General features: G+C 46.8%; 1 protein-coding gene across 5 annotated transcripts in view; it reads left to right on the top strand.

The window, feature by feature from the left end:
- inpp5a (inositol polyphosphate-5-phosphatase A) overlaps positions 1–15,288 on the top strand; it is a 134,358-nt gene that overhangs the window by 82,435 nt on the left and 36,635 nt on the right. For all 5 annotated transcript variants that reach the window (XM_076076600.1, XM_076076601.1, XM_076076596.1 and 2 more), the window contains 3 exons: positions 1,014–1,066; positions 2,299–2,418; positions 11,573–11,657. In XM_076076600.1, coding sequence (XP_075932715.1) covers positions 1,014–1,066; positions 2,299–2,418; positions 11,573–11,657 — 258 coding nt within the window. The remainder of the gene's footprint in view (positions 1–1,013; positions 1,067–2,298; positions 2,419–11,572; positions 11,658–15,288) is intronic.

The raw sequence follows: 15,288 nt of genomic DNA on the forward strand, positions 1-15,288 counted from the left end.
GCATTCAACATTTTACTGAGCAACATATACTTAGTGTTTAAAAGTATTCACGATGGCCTATTTCTGAGTGTCTTTATCATGATAATAAACTGTACATTATTGGCTCAATACTATTGATTTATTAAGAAGTATTTTAATGTTGTGGCTGGTCACTGTCTAGCTTTTTTCTTACTGTTTTAGAGACCGTTGGCGAGTTCAATCTGTAACAATGTATCATTTAATGTTTAAAGTAACTTGTAACTGTCAGATACTGAGAATCTAATTGAGTACAAAGTACAATAATCCTTTCTGAAATGTATGAAGCACCATCAAATGGACCTAATTACAATAAGTGCCAAAGTGCCAAAAAAGTGACCTACTTGGTAACTTACTGCTAATTAGTTATTTGTCAATAGAATATTAAAGGTACAGTGTGTAGCATTCTGGGGGACCTGTAAGACGAAACAAAGTATAATATTCACAACTATGTTTTCATTATAATCACATGAAGCTACGGATCGTTGTGTTTCCTTTAGCTTCTACATACTGAGCAGGTCCTCTTCACGGAGTCCACCATGTTGGACCTCCACATTTCTACGGTAGCCCAGAATGGACAAACCAAACACTGGCTCTAAAGAGAGCCTTTAGCGTCTTTACGTGAACTAAATGCCACCGTAGTTCTCTCTGTGCCTCACGTTACCGTAGTCTTTGTAAAGGGAGGGGTAGCAACTACACCACTAGATGTCACCAAAACCTACACACTGTCCCTTTAATCAGTCATATTTATCCCGATCTATCCATCTGCAACCAAAAGTTTAATTTCATTAAGACCCTCGTAATTCAATACAAGAGGGAATTTTCTTGGACGGAAAGTCAACTTGATGGTTCATGACAGTGTTAAAAAATGTGAACTCGTGCTCCCAGATGATAGACATCGATGACTGTGAATCATTTGACATGCTAGCGTTTCATTTGCCTCGCGCTGACTGAATCCCTCCTATTGTCTTGCTAAATTGAGTCTCTCCGCTCCGCAGTGCAAGTGGTCCAGAAAGGGATTCATCAGAACTCGATGGGCCCTGGCTGACTGGTGAGTCCCCCCCCCCCCCCCCCCCCCCCCTCCCCTGCAGCGACACATCCCACCTCATCTCTGTTCCTCCCTGAATCATTGCAGCCGCACCGTTGTGATTGGAGACGTAGCCGACCGTGTCGGTCGAGCCCCCGGCGGGCTGCGCGAGGTGCGCTGGCGGTCATGGTCATGGAGAGGCAGAGAGAGACTTACAGTACACAGCTGAACCCTCTCTGGACAGCGCACCGCGGAAGACGGCGGGGATTTGATTAGACGTAATCGTGTTAGTCAAGCAGTTGCATATGACAGATGACCAAAAACATTACATGCAATTGAACCTGTGCGGCATGAAAAAAAAACCCTGCTGGCTTCCAGTGTGAGCAGAGCAAAGGGGGGGATTGGGGGTGGGGGCGGTTGTAATCTAATAGAAGGATGACATGAGAACTAAAGAGCTGAAACGGTAGGCATTTAATAGGGGCATGACGTTTGACAAGAGCGGCAGAGAGAGAGAGAGAGAGGCTGGTGAAGAATGGGGGGGTCTGAGAAGGGGATAGACGGAGAACGCTAAAGACACGCATGTACTCATTTGTTCAGGATGTCGCCCGCAGAGTATAAACCCCTCGAGATAAGACCTATTTCTCCAAGCAGGCCCTCGACGAACGCCACGCTAACAAAACACGCCCAGGTTGATAGGATCAGCAGGGAGGTGTTCGTCACCGTACATCGAGCTGTCGTCCGTGACCGAACAGACCGGACGGTCTAAAACCATAAAGGAGAAATTGGGATAAATAATTGTGATTTCAATACTGATAACATTTTTGGCCATAATCGTGCAGCCCTAGGCCTGGCTTTGATAGCTTTTACCCTATCCCCCATACAACGACGGCTGCTTTTTTTTGTTTTTTCTTACCATGATGAGAAATCAGATAATGTGTACCAAGTTGGTAATGATAAAATTACTTCCTCGTTACGTCTATCATTTAATCTAAAACCTCGATTCACAAACCTCTCTCTCTCTCTGAGGATCTGGAGTTTGATTCCCAACCCCTCAATAGAAATACACACAGTGAGCTTTTATCAATGCTTAAGTTGATTACCGTGTTAAAAGTCGTGATGCAGTTGATGAATTCATTAAAGAATCATTTATTTACCAGCGATTGATTTGTAATTGTACGTTAGCCTCTGTTTTGTCAGTGGTGCATTTACGGTGTTCTGGTTGAAGAAGGTCTCTGACTGTGCTCTTTTCATCCCAGTGCCTTTGATCTGGTCAACATCCACCTTTTCCACGATGCTTCCAACTTGGTGGCCTGGGAGAAAAGCCCCTCCGTCTACTGTGGGACCAGGCAGAAGGCGCTGGGCTACGCTCTAGACAGGTACTGTACATGCCGAACATCTCTTTTCATTCAGATAAGAACAAAGACGGCCCTGTGTCTGTGAAAAAAAAAGACAGTGTGTGAGAATGAGAAATGCAGAAAATTGTAGTAGATACTATCCACAATCCCCAGTCCTGTCTGGCATGGCAAAAACCTGTATTGATATTGTAATGGAGGCTTAGAGTGAGAGCGAGCAGGAGAGGTAAGCGGAGAAGATTTCAGTGGGATTCAGTCCTAGACCAGTGGGATTACATCCGTCTGTAAAAGTAGGGGGGGGGCGGGTAACTCACTACACGGTCTGTGAACTCTCTTTTATCTCCTCTTTTTCTGTCCCTCTCTCTAACTCCTTTTTTTTTTTCTTTTTTAATCCTACATTTATCTTGAGTTTTTGTCCCACACTGCCGGCAGGCAAACGGATGTAAGTATTTTTTAATTGGGACACGCATCGAACCGACAGAAAATACTGGCCATGATATCTAAAGGGATCATCTTTGGTGACCCTTACCGTACCTTTTTGCCTAGCTCCACCTTCAGGTCAAAATGTCCCGAATAATATCGGTCCCCAAAGGATGAATCCTGATTTCATCGCCATGACATTTACTGAGCACATTCATGCTCCCCAGAGGAGGCACCCTTTCTTTCTTTCTTCAAATTTAGCACAAAATTCCACTTACACTCAAGGTTGAACTGATAATAATTTGGTGGTCATAGGTCCCAACATGTTTTTGTCCATAACTCAATAATTCATATGCAAATTATGATCATTTCACACAAATAATAGGATTATAATAATAACACAAATATTTCATTATATATACATTATGTTACGGTTATACAATTACTTTACGGGTTGACGGAGGCATACAACCGCGAAGCAATAATTATATATTCAATAAGATCTGCTGGAAATACACAGAAGATGAACCCTAAAGATTTTGGTCCACTGCTCTTGTTGCACCGCCATCAGGCCAACATTTCCAATTCTATATAAAACGTATCATCATCATCACATTCGTGCTCCCAAGAGGATCATCCCTTATAATACATTCAGCATTTTAATTGTGCTGGCTCTCGGAGTCGCGATAGTAATGGTCAAGATGTCTTCACCCTGCACCGAGTAGAGCCAGCCTCTGTACAAACAGGCCGGGCCCTCCATGCTTAGGCCACGCTAATGTGATTTATGGGACATCCATTTGCGGGCGGAGCAGAATGAGAGAGTGCGCGGTGCGACCCCTGCTCCCCACCTTGCCACGCTAACACAGAATAAAAGCCCAGCAGCAGGTGACCTCCCATTCAAACGGCATCAGAATGCGCGACACGGCTCCCCGACGCCTCCACTTTGAATAACTACATGCATATATATATGGGTGGCATACATTACCGCCGGGCCCTCTTGACGCCCGTGAATTACGAGGCACTTTTTTAAAGTATTCTCTACGAGGGTCATATTTTACCTGTGCTCCATTCTTGATTTGATGCAAGAATGGTCCGCTTTTAATGGACAGGGAAGCTGGGGCGTTTAAAGAATATGGCAGCTTTTGCTGTTTTATTACGCTGTAACTTACCTGGATTTACTGGCATAATGAAGTTTGAAAAGGACCTCTGTTGTTGCTTACATTTAAGTGATTTTCCTTGTATTTCCTGCGCTTTCATCATGCCTTTTCAGTTGATTTATTTCCCCTTCCCTTGTAAATACACCTAAATAGGCGAGTCTCCGCGGTTGAGCTGGGTGGCTGAGGCGGATTGAATAGAAATTGTGTTGGCTGACTGGCAGTTTCCACGCTCCCTCTTTCTAAATCCCCTTGTGTCGTGAATGGTAACCTTGTTGTTACTTCTGGGCCATATCATTTAAAGGTTCTTTTTTTGACAGGGGTGGGGATGAGGGGTAAGTGGTGCAAGGCATGGTGGTGGTGGAGGGGAGGGGGGGGTCGTCATATATATCCCGGCTCACCCTGGTATTCCAGGGGTGGGATAGTGGTGGCATCGCGCCTCAGTCGCTCACTTTGTGGGGGGATTGGGGGGGGTGGACCATCGGGCGCAGATCCGGGGCACCGGAGTGAGAAAAAGCTGGCGGCGCAGAGGGAAGGGAGGAGGAGCACAAAGGGTGCTCGGGCTCTGTAAAGGGCAGTGAATAATGGGCCGGTCCTTTCACAGAGGCTGCTAACCTTTTGGCAGCCACCAGCAAACTCCATTCTCCTCCGCCGATCTGGGAGGACAATGTGCCCGGGCCCGGGCTTTGAATGAAGCGCTACCACCAACAGTGTTCCCATTCAGCGGCTGGTTGGGAACCATCTTTTTGGCCATTGTCCTAACTCTGACTCCTACCCTCAGAAAGCCGAGCAGGAAAAGGGGACAGGGGGGAATATCTAAAGCCTATCCCCCCTCCCTTGCCTCCTTCCCTCTTCTCTCCGCTGCTCTCTCCCTCCTCTCTGAGCTCTAATCTCTCATCGCGGGATGGGAGAGGAGAGAAGAGGCGAGGAGGGGGCTGCCGAACACACCGCCAGCTGAGTTCCAGCCGCCGCAGGAGCCTGCTCGCACGGCAGTGCCGGGGACACGGCTCTGCTGCTGCTGCTGCAGGAGGCAGGCTATCAAACCTGAGCCTCCACCTTATCTGAGGCCCAGGCCTAATAATGCAGCTTACGGCCCATTGAGAAGACATCTGATAAGCCTTTTCCCCTCTGTGGCCCTTTTAACTGCTAAACGGTGTTTATCTCCAAAGTGCTTCAAGGCCTCGGGGGAACAATGCCGAGAAGGAACAGCGTTTAGCCGGCCAGGCCCCTCACCATTGAGTCACATCAAAAAAGCACTGCTCTGTGGCCCGCGCTGATGTGTGGGCCCCACTTCCATGAGAGCGAGAGCAAAGCTCGGCTTGAAACGCATCCCCTGCTTGTTTTCCTGTCCTTTGAAAAACGCTCACATGAGCCCGGGGCTGCGTCGGCCATTATTTCTCTTGTTGACTCAGCTACGCCTTGATGTGCAGAATCATTGTTTTATAATTATGACAAGGGTTAATCGTTTTTGTCTGCACACAATGTGGAAGAAAATACGTTTTTGTTTTATGTTTTGAAGAATAATTCAGTTGGATGTCAATACATTTAAGGAATAATGTTTATAAAGGGAAAAGAATCTGCTTTTTGAGGAGCTGAAGTTGTGAAAGTGATGCCTCTCTAGAGGATGGAAGACGATACCATGAGATAAAATCAACAGGTTGTTTTTCTTCTCTTCCTTTAAAAAAACGAAAAAAGCCTTTTGTGGTGTTGGAGTTTGTTTCTTTTTTCCACCCTCCTATTCAGAGCGGCTGGTCCGGTTCAGGGGAGAACAGTTTTACATTACAACTGTGAAATCCTGGCATAAAGGCGTCCTTTGTGGCGCGCCATTATTTTCACACAAATATAGTCCATTGTCACAGTGCTGAAGTTAATTTGATCAACATTGGGGACATTTAACTGTTTTGTCCGCTGAAAGGAACTTGTTTCATGCTCATTTTCGGGGCATTGAAAAGCAATGATTGGCAGAAAAATAATGTTGCCGTTAACAATTCAAAGCAATTAGTTTCCCATGGGGAGGCAGTGGGCCGCACTGGCCACCACACAGCGACGCTTTGTCATTTTATGGACGGTCATCAGTCAACTGTCAGAGCGTCTCAAAGAGCCCTCCAATCTAAATGTTTCCCTTTAGGCTTTTCCCAGAACAACAGGCTGAAAGAGCAGAGAAAGGCCGGCTAGTTTCCAGCCTATAGACATGTTGAGCTGCAAGAGGGAGGACTGGATAATCACAGGGAGATCCTCCAGAAAGCCCGAATGAATTTATTAAAGGGAGTGGTTTGTGTGTGTGTGTGCGCCCATGTCGTATGTGTCCATTTCAAATGTTTTACTTTAGCATACAGCGGCTGAATTCAAATTGCATTGTTTAACAAGGTTACTGTTTTTTGTGTGTGTGTGTGTGTGTGTGTGTGTGTGTGTGTGTGTGTGTGTGTGTGTGTGTGTGTGTGTGTGTGTGTGTGTGTGTGTGTGTGTGTGTGTGTGTGTGTGTGTGTGTGTGTGTGTGTGTGTGTGTGACTCTGAACTGCCTTCTCACCCTGGGAGGCCTGCAGGAGCAGAGGTTAATCTTCCCCAGTGTTTCTCTGCTCAGAGTGGACCTGTTTATTTCTCTCTCACACACACACACACACCGTGCTCCAGCAGTCACTCTTTTAATAGATCAACATGAGCCATTCAGAGATTTGTCGGGTACCACTTTGCCACATTTTACGACCATGCATAGAAACCAAAAGTGACCTGAAACCCCTGTGCAAGTAAAATTACCTGAATATCTAATATTGCGTGTACATTACTTATTAGCCTCGATTTGTATATATTAGTGTTTCTGCAATGCCAGAATTTCTCTTTTCAAATGAAGTCTACAGTAATACAGCACCACGGTACACAACTAAAGCAATCAGGCAGATTGTCTCCCAAGAGTATGTGGACAGATTTTCGGTTGTCCATTATTGTCTTTACAAGCATTTTATCAGCCAGTACAGACACGAACAATTGTTTCTTGTTTGTTTGGTGTTGGCCCCTATCGCGTCCATGTTCCCAAGTACTGTATGACAGTGTCAGTACAGTTTTCACAGAAACACTACCTAACCCTACTAGGTTCTCTGCATGTCTGTTCATGCTAGTTCAATGAGACACTATTCCTTTTGATATGTCGGTGTGCTGCGTTGAGGAAAGAGCCCCAGGCTGGCATGATACACACTGGAACAATCCAGATGTTAGTGTATGGCTAGATTTTGGCACAGTGCAGAACCCTGTTGATGTTGCATCTTAGTGGTGCACATTCCGCAAACAAATTTGCAAGTAATCAAGTTCCCCAAAAGCCGATTGACCCACAGTGAACCTGGGGCTTTTGGGGCCCGAGGGTGTCCGGAGCAGTCGTTGGCTTTGCCCGGCTGGTAATCCAGTTCGGAGCGCAGGTGGTCTCATCTCGCGGTGACCGTTACAGAAGGTTTCCCCATAAGTCGGCTCTACTCGGTGTCTTCCCCATCTCGAGTTTGCGTCACCGTCGACTCGAGCTGACTTATTCGTTAACCTCTGCGTGACCACGGCGACATCCTTGTACCCCCCTCTCCTCGCCGCCCAATCTTCCCTGCACGGTGTTCTTGGCTGGGTGGGTGTCGCCGAGGAGCCTGGGTGCCCACAGGGGGACGAGGGGAAGGCTGTCCTGCCGTGTCAAAGGTCCCGTCACGGCCCACCCCTGGGCCATTCAGCGAGACATCACCCAGCACATTCGTCACAACGTTAACAGTCTCCCAAATTCTCAACATTTGCCTACAATGGTCGACCGCACTCGGCCCCATGGCCATTGTGTGCAAAGTGGAATCCGAACGGCCAACTTATGGTAAGTCATCTTGTCAATATGATCATGACATAGCCCCCCCGTTGCACCCTCATAATCTCATTCAGACTGTCTATTATGGCTCAGTTTGGCTGTCAATCACGGCGTGTAATCTGGCTAGGAGTCGCTGAGGGATTGAGGCTGGTGTGAGGGGAGAAAGATTTACAAGCAGTCAATAAGCGTATACATGAGTGTTATCTGTGAGACCGATCTCTGGTGCAAGAGCATTTTTAGAGTCTTGGGCACAGGTGTGTTATTTTTTTGTTTGTTCGCTTTTGTAACGACATGCATTTGTGTGTTTACGGAAAAGTCCAATCTGGAAACGGAGAATGTGCCACGGTTGCTTTGTGCTGGTGGTTTAAGGAGCCTGGGAGCAGAGTCGGGGGCCGTGTTATAAATTAGCGTCTGACCCCTGTCTTTTGTGCGGCCCCCGAAGGAAGGCTCGGCGAAGGCCCCAGCCCAAACCTCAGTGGGAACGGCGCTTGTGAAGAGCCTCTTTCAGGGGTGTCACTGAGCGATGAATTGGCCCAGAGAAGCATGTTTATAGACTGTGTAAAGGAGTGCGTCTTTGTGGGAGAATGTCACCGACACTGTTACAGTTTGCCTGAATGAACTGCGATGACGAGGCTAATGGGGGCCCCCGCCGGGGGTGAGGGTCAGCGAAGGAAGGGGAGTGGGGGGTGGGGTTTGGCCCCCCAAGCTCTGGGACCCCCCACCCTCAAGCTCCTTTCACGCCCAGTAGCTGTAGCTAATGTCGCAATTCTTCGTCCGTCCGTTCGCCCCCCACCGCCCCTCCGTCCTCCACAAAGGCCAAGAAAAAAAGTCAACTTTCGCACCAGCGGGTCACCACGAGTGCTTTAGGAAATGATCGTGTAAACAGAGTGTTACCTTCTGACCTGTGGCTGATACCTTGGAGCAGCAGACAAAAACAGCCGGGCTGCGGGTATTAGACATGGCTGTTAGCGGGATAAAGCTGCAGGACTCAGAGGAGGAAGACATCCAGCCTCTGAAGAAACAAACTCTTCCTCCGCCTCACTTTTCACCCACTCTCTTCGTCTTCCTCAGCAGCGGATGTGGTAAATTCTCTATTAGCACAAGGAGCGCAGGAGTTCCCACGCCTATAACAACCGGTTTGATGCCCGTGCTCAGCCTTTTTACTGCCCACCATTCGAGCCAGTGGGACACGCTGACCGCTAACCCTGTTTGAATAGAGCTGGGTCTCTTAGCACCAGGATGTAAGGTCACTAATGACATCAGTCCCAGTTTGCTGTCAGCGTGTGATTACTAGTACAGTTTAATGGAGCATTTAGCTCAGAATCGTATCCGTAGTGATACGGATTCCCGGTCACACACCTACAAGACCTACTTCTTAAGTCTGTTACAGCAAGCTTTTAAGAAACCACCACGCTGTTCCTCATTCATTTTGCCAATAATAGTTTGCCTGAGGGGGGGGGTTGCAACTCCTCCGGTTGCAAAAAGAAGTCTGATTGTAAGAAGTCTATGAGAAAATGACTCTACTTCTCATTTGATTTATTACCTCAGTAAACATTGTGAACGTGAGTTTATCGTCTCAATCTCTAGTTTCAAGTCTTCTTCAATACAGCATGATGCTCATTTAAACAGGGTATGCTGTATTATATTGACAGGTCACTTCCAGAGCCCTATACAGTGTCTCTACCACAGCGTCATGCCTCCACAATCCAAATATGGTTATTTCCCTTCACTGGTTGCAAAAAACCGAGATGGCGATGACCAAAAAACAGGCTGGCAACATCCAAAATGCCAAACTCGAGGTATCAAAACCGCAGTCCACAAACCAATTGGTAACGTCATGATGACCAAGTCCACTTGTTGTATGCAGTCTTTATATAACAGTGATTGTGAGTAGAGCTGCAACGACGAGTCAGTAAATTGATTAGTATTAAAGTGTTATTTCTATATTTTAAAGACCAAACCATTAATCATTTACTTCAGAAAGCAATCTCAAGTTGTAGCCCAAATTCTAACGACAATTAAGAAAGATCCATAGGATTCAAAGAACGGATGAAGATGTTAGATCTCATTTTGAAGTCCTCATCCACTCCTGCACAAGTGCAGGAAAGAATGGAGCAGATGTCCATCATAAAGACGGAACAGTCTGGATGGACATTAATAATTGCATCAATCATAACCATGAAACATTTCAGTTATTTTGGTGATGGAACTGTAAATCCTTCCGATGACCCCTCTCGGAGACAGACGAGTTTCTGTTTAATGTAATGGGATGTCAGAGTTGCGTACTCTCTATTTAATATAATAGCTGCGCTCCCCGCCTCTTCACTCCAGTCACCTTCGCCTCCCTGCTGTTCCCTCTCTCTGCTGAGAAGAAGCCGCCGTGCTTTACGACGGCCAGACCAGACCAGACCCACCGCTAAGGAGAGGCTTCCGCTCTCTTTACGGCCCCATAAATATATTGTTATCTGGGCACCGGGCGAGATTTATCCGCGCGGTTGGTGGAGATAGCGAGCAGAGCATCCTGAATCATTAATTACACAAGAGGCCGCGCAGCGTCCACCTTATAGTTCCCCGTCTCTGCTCTGTAGGAGAGACACTTTTAAGTAGCTGACGAGGCATAGGAGTTAATTATATGTCGCTTAGGTGCGTTTTTTAATATATTTATTTCTTATTTTAAAGCACCGGGATAGTGGCGCTGGGGCCACAGATTTGGAAGTGGTCCTTGACAGAGATGATCTAAACTCTATGAATCCTCTGACACTTTGCATACAGTACATTAACAACATTTGCAAGACAAGAGATGATAAAATGGGCCGTATGAAAATACCCGCGGGAGGCATCAAGAGAGCACCATCAAGAGTTTGAAGTCCTAAGCTCTACAAGTCTGTTCGTGGCCCAGCTAGAAATCCACAGAGTCCGTTGACGCTACCTTCTCTCTGAGGCAGCTGGGTAGAGTATCTTCAGGGGTCGGGGCTGATTCGCTCTCTCCTTTGATCGACTTCGCAAAGTGAATTTTCTTTGCCATCAAAGGAAATGATCAGAGTGTTTTGATTTGATTGTGGTGTCAGCTGAGAGTGAACGGTGTGTTCACTTGAATCTCTGAGCTGCATGTAAAACATGTAAACATGTAAAACATACTGTATCTCTAGATCTGGGTTTCCTGAAGGCAACTACTTGTTGTTTGAAGTAGATATATAATTATTTCTTCCATTTTTTTCCCCAGTTGAAGTTTTTATTTTTATATTTTTTTATTATCTGGAGTGAAGGTCTCACTCAGGTTCTATGCTGTTCAGATTGTAAAACCTGTTGAAGCAAAATGTGATATTGGGCTTTGTTAATAAAATTGACTTTACAGTAATATTAAGAAATTAAAGTGAAGACGTCTGTTTCAATTTCAGTCAGAATTTAGATTTTTTTGTTTTGTTTTCAGTGTTACAAGCAGTTTACACACCTACACATCCTCCTCACACACCAACCTAGAAACCCTCATCAGAGGCCTCCCTGTGCATGTCAGACCCCCCCTTCCTTACATCCCCCCTGCATGCTCTGTGGGAACATGAACAATAGATGTTGTCAGACCACAAAGGTTAACATCTTCCACTCCAAGTGTGCGGACCAGCAGGTGGTGCTGTGGCCCTCGTGAACTGAACACCCTGAGGTGTGAGGAGTCATCGGATGTAAAGACTTTGACGACTAGCGGCTTGTGTTCAGTCAAGATGGTGGTCGTCAGGCTGTTGAAAACATTCCTCGCTGACGAGTGTCTTTTCGTGTTTTATTCCAGGATCACGGACCAGCGGCACGAGAAGCTGCCATATTTCGTCTTTGGGGACTTTAACTTCAGGCTGGACTCGAAGCAGGTCATTGAGGTGAGTGTTTGTGGTGTGATGGAAGGGAGATGAATGCTGATACACTGTACACATGTGGTCAACCTGTGTTAAACTCTGAGCAATACAAAGTTTGTGTGCATTAGAGAGACACTGCCGTGCAGTAAAAGTGTTTTTTAGGAGCCCACTGTCTCTTTGGAGTTATGACTCATTAAACGCCTCACTGTCGCTGGCCCAGCTGTGTTTGCCAACTGAGCCTCCAAGTGCATTGTTATGTTACGGTGCCATTCACTGCTCTTTCTCTCTCCCTTCCTCTCCTGCTCCCTCCCCTCTTTCTTCCTCCTCCCCTCCTTTCCTTGGTGCAAATGAGGCCGGTGAGAGCCGAAGGTATAGCGCGGTCATTCAGCACGGCGAGATGTCGGGCGGGCGGGGGGGGGGGGGGCCATAACAAGTCATAAAGGCCCTACAGACATTGGCGTCCCGTGATAACAGAGTGGGAGAGCCACTTGTTGGCCGCTCGTCTCCCCTGCTCTCCGGCACAATGGCCCCTGGAGTCGGTGGGCCTGTTCGAGGTGTGGGCTTTGTTCGGCTCAACCATTCAGATGAGGATGGAAGAGGAGGGAATGACTTAGGAAGGACTTTCACTCTGTGTGGCACAGGGGAAGAAGCCTTCTGTAGTTCAGTCCCCCGGCCACTAGGGGGGCGGTAAGCCACCGTCGGCTGAATGGGATGAGCGACCCGACGGGGGGGGACTCGATTGACGGCCTCAAAGTTTGTGCAGCAGATTTGATTTTGGGACGAGTAATTGGGTCGCATTACTTTAACCGGCTGATCATGTGAGCCTGCGTTGCTTCGGAGCTAATGAATCCACAACAGCAGATGTGCAAACACGGAGGTTATTCAGGAGTCAGCTCTGGCAATTAGATGTCACTTGGCCCTCGTTGAGGTCGCCACGGTGATTCTAAAGCAGAGATGGGACGTTTTATGTATGGTCAGCACTGCTGTGTTAAAAGAGATGGTGTTCTACACGTCCAATTTATATGAAATGGTACTTGGTTTTATTTTTAAAGAAGGTGTGTTTTCACTGCAACATGGATGCCTTAAAGGGACAGTTCACCCCGAAAACAGAACTACGTATTTGTCCTCTTACCTGTAACGTCAGTCTACATTGATAGGAACTATGGTTGAAATAAAATAGTTCCGACATGAAACCGGTTGAGCACAACAAGCTGAGTGCCATACGGTGCTATAATATTAGAGAGACAAAAGAGGTAAGAATTTATATAAGAATTTATATATTTTGATATTTGGGGTGAACTGTCTTTTTTTTAAACTGACAGGAAAGCATCCAATCACACCGAGTCAGATGGGATGATTCTCAGCATGTTTACCGTGTGCTGCCGATCTAGATAGCTCGGTGGGAGGTAAGCACTCACCCTCTCCGTGTCTCTGCCGCTCTGAAATGCTGTTTGAGTGCAGCAGGGGGTCGCAACCCCTTTTCCAGGGATGTGTTAGGCTTGCATCGCTGTGTGTCCATCTCTGCCCCCCCCTCTCTCTCCTCCACACGGCTCCTTTCTTATGCACCTTGGCCCACATTCACATCCAGAGCGAATACACACACACACACAGACCAATTTGTTAGGCCAAATTAATCTGATTGATTCAGTCCATTTTAAAGTGGTGCGAGAGCAATGCAGGGGGGCTTTTAGACTTCCCCTCAGGAAGTTAGAGCTGTGGCTTAACCCCCCCTCCACACACCCACACACACTCACCTAGACATTTCCCCTCCAGCTTAATGAGGGTTCCTCAAACCTGCCGAACTGGGACAAATAGGGCTATGATGTCATCATAATGTAAACCCGTCCTGCGTTGTGGTCAACCTGGTTCTGATTTAACCGGGACCTTTGCGATGGAGAGCTTTGATGTCACCGATAAACAAACGGGTTGCAACCTCGGCACAGAATGTAACTCAGTCGGAAGGCCGTTTCAAGCCCTTTTAATGACAATTAATGTCAACAGGACAATTAGCGCACAGCCACCGAAGTGCTTAACCGTAGATGGGCCTGTGGCGGATCGATCGTCCATACTTATCCGAAGATTGATTCCGACACGGAGCTCGTTTCCCGCCGTCTGGGAGTCTCTCTCTATTTATTTTTTTCCATTGCTTTTCTCACTATTCTCTCTCCACTTTCGATCGATGTGGAAGGGCCCCCCAAAAAAGCGTTGCAGATGAATAGGCACTTTTACCTCGTTAAGTGGACGATATAATCGCACATTTAAACCTGTTTTTGATTTGTCGAACACCAGGGGCAACCCCTCGAGCACCCTCGGGGTTCGTCAGGCCCCACTTTGGGAGTCACTGGGTCAGAAAATGCTCCAGGACATTTCTCTACAGCTGCACGCTACACCACTCCTCTTCTTCTCCGGCTCTGGTCCATTGTGGGGGACTAGACTGTGGACAACCGCTAGCCACTCCCCCCGTCACCCATCCCGCCTTGTGGGTGGGTTGGATGGGACAGGGGGTATTTTGGGATGTATCCATGTGTGTACAGAGAAGGAGGTGGGTTTGAAAAAAAAAAAGGGGGGGGGGGGGGTTTGTTATTGTCACAGGACAAATTCCAGGTGGCAAATTCCTGGCATGCTTGTGCGGCAGGATCAGTAACCAAAGGCCCGCGGACCCCCCCTTCCCGCCTGGTCCGGGCAACCCCATTAATTGTGTCCGACAGAGGGAATTGGTTTCAATTGACCCCCATTCAGCGGGGCCTTTGACTGGCAGACAAAGGACACAGCCACGTGGAGACTAATGCTAGGGCTGAGCAGCCTGGAGGTGGTCCAGTCCCCTCTCCTCTCCCATGGGTGTGATCGGGCCGCGGCTTGATCACGCTTTGCATCGGTGCTGATAAAACAGGAAAGCGCAGAGGAATGGCTTTTTGAAGGTTTTGTCTGACGAATCAGAGCTGGCAGTTTCTTTGAACCCCTTCATGGAGCACTCGTGTTCAAGCCAGTAGGGACTTCAGAGACACGACAGGTGAATAGAGTAGAAAGTATAACCAACAGGTGACACCATGAAACTTCCCAAGTTGATTACGTACATTAAGACAATTGTTTTGATTCATGATTTAGGAATAAAATGTTGTATAAATCAGGCGATGATTGATTTATGAACAAACCCCTCTGTGGTAACCTCCAGAGTATAAATAGGAATGGAAATGGAAAGTTTTCTGAATGTAAGTGCTGCTGAAGTGATTTATAAATAATGTATAGCAAACAGCCTTAAAGATATGTAGTGTAAAATTACATACATTTTTCAGACAATGCTGGTGAATAGGGTTAAAAATACTGAATGTATATCACCATTAAACGTCCCAAGTTGATTACTTATACTAAGATTACTTATTTCTATTACAAGTTTTCTGAAGTGTTATGTTTAAATATGCAAATGAGGCCTTATCTAATGGTAACCTGTGGTGATATTAGGAGAAATCTATAGACACAAATAGACAAAGTAGTCGAGTAAAGACCTAAATGTGTATTTTTCAGATGTTTTCTTTCCACTACTCTGAAAGAAGACTAAAATGAACCGGTGCATGAAAAATACAGAGATTCTGCTGATAGTGTTTACCCTTAATGGACTAAAGATGCGTCCCAGACCTGTTGCAGTGTTCAAGGAGGG

Source organism: Anarhichas minor, unplaced genomic scaffold (assembly GCF_050575085.1).
Source record: "Anarhichas minor isolate MPS153535 unplaced genomic scaffold, ASM5057508v1 ptg000058l, whole genome shotgun sequence".
NCBI classification, from domain to species: Eukaryota; Metazoa; Chordata; class Actinopteri; order Perciformes; family Anarhichadidae; genus Anarhichas; species Anarhichas minor.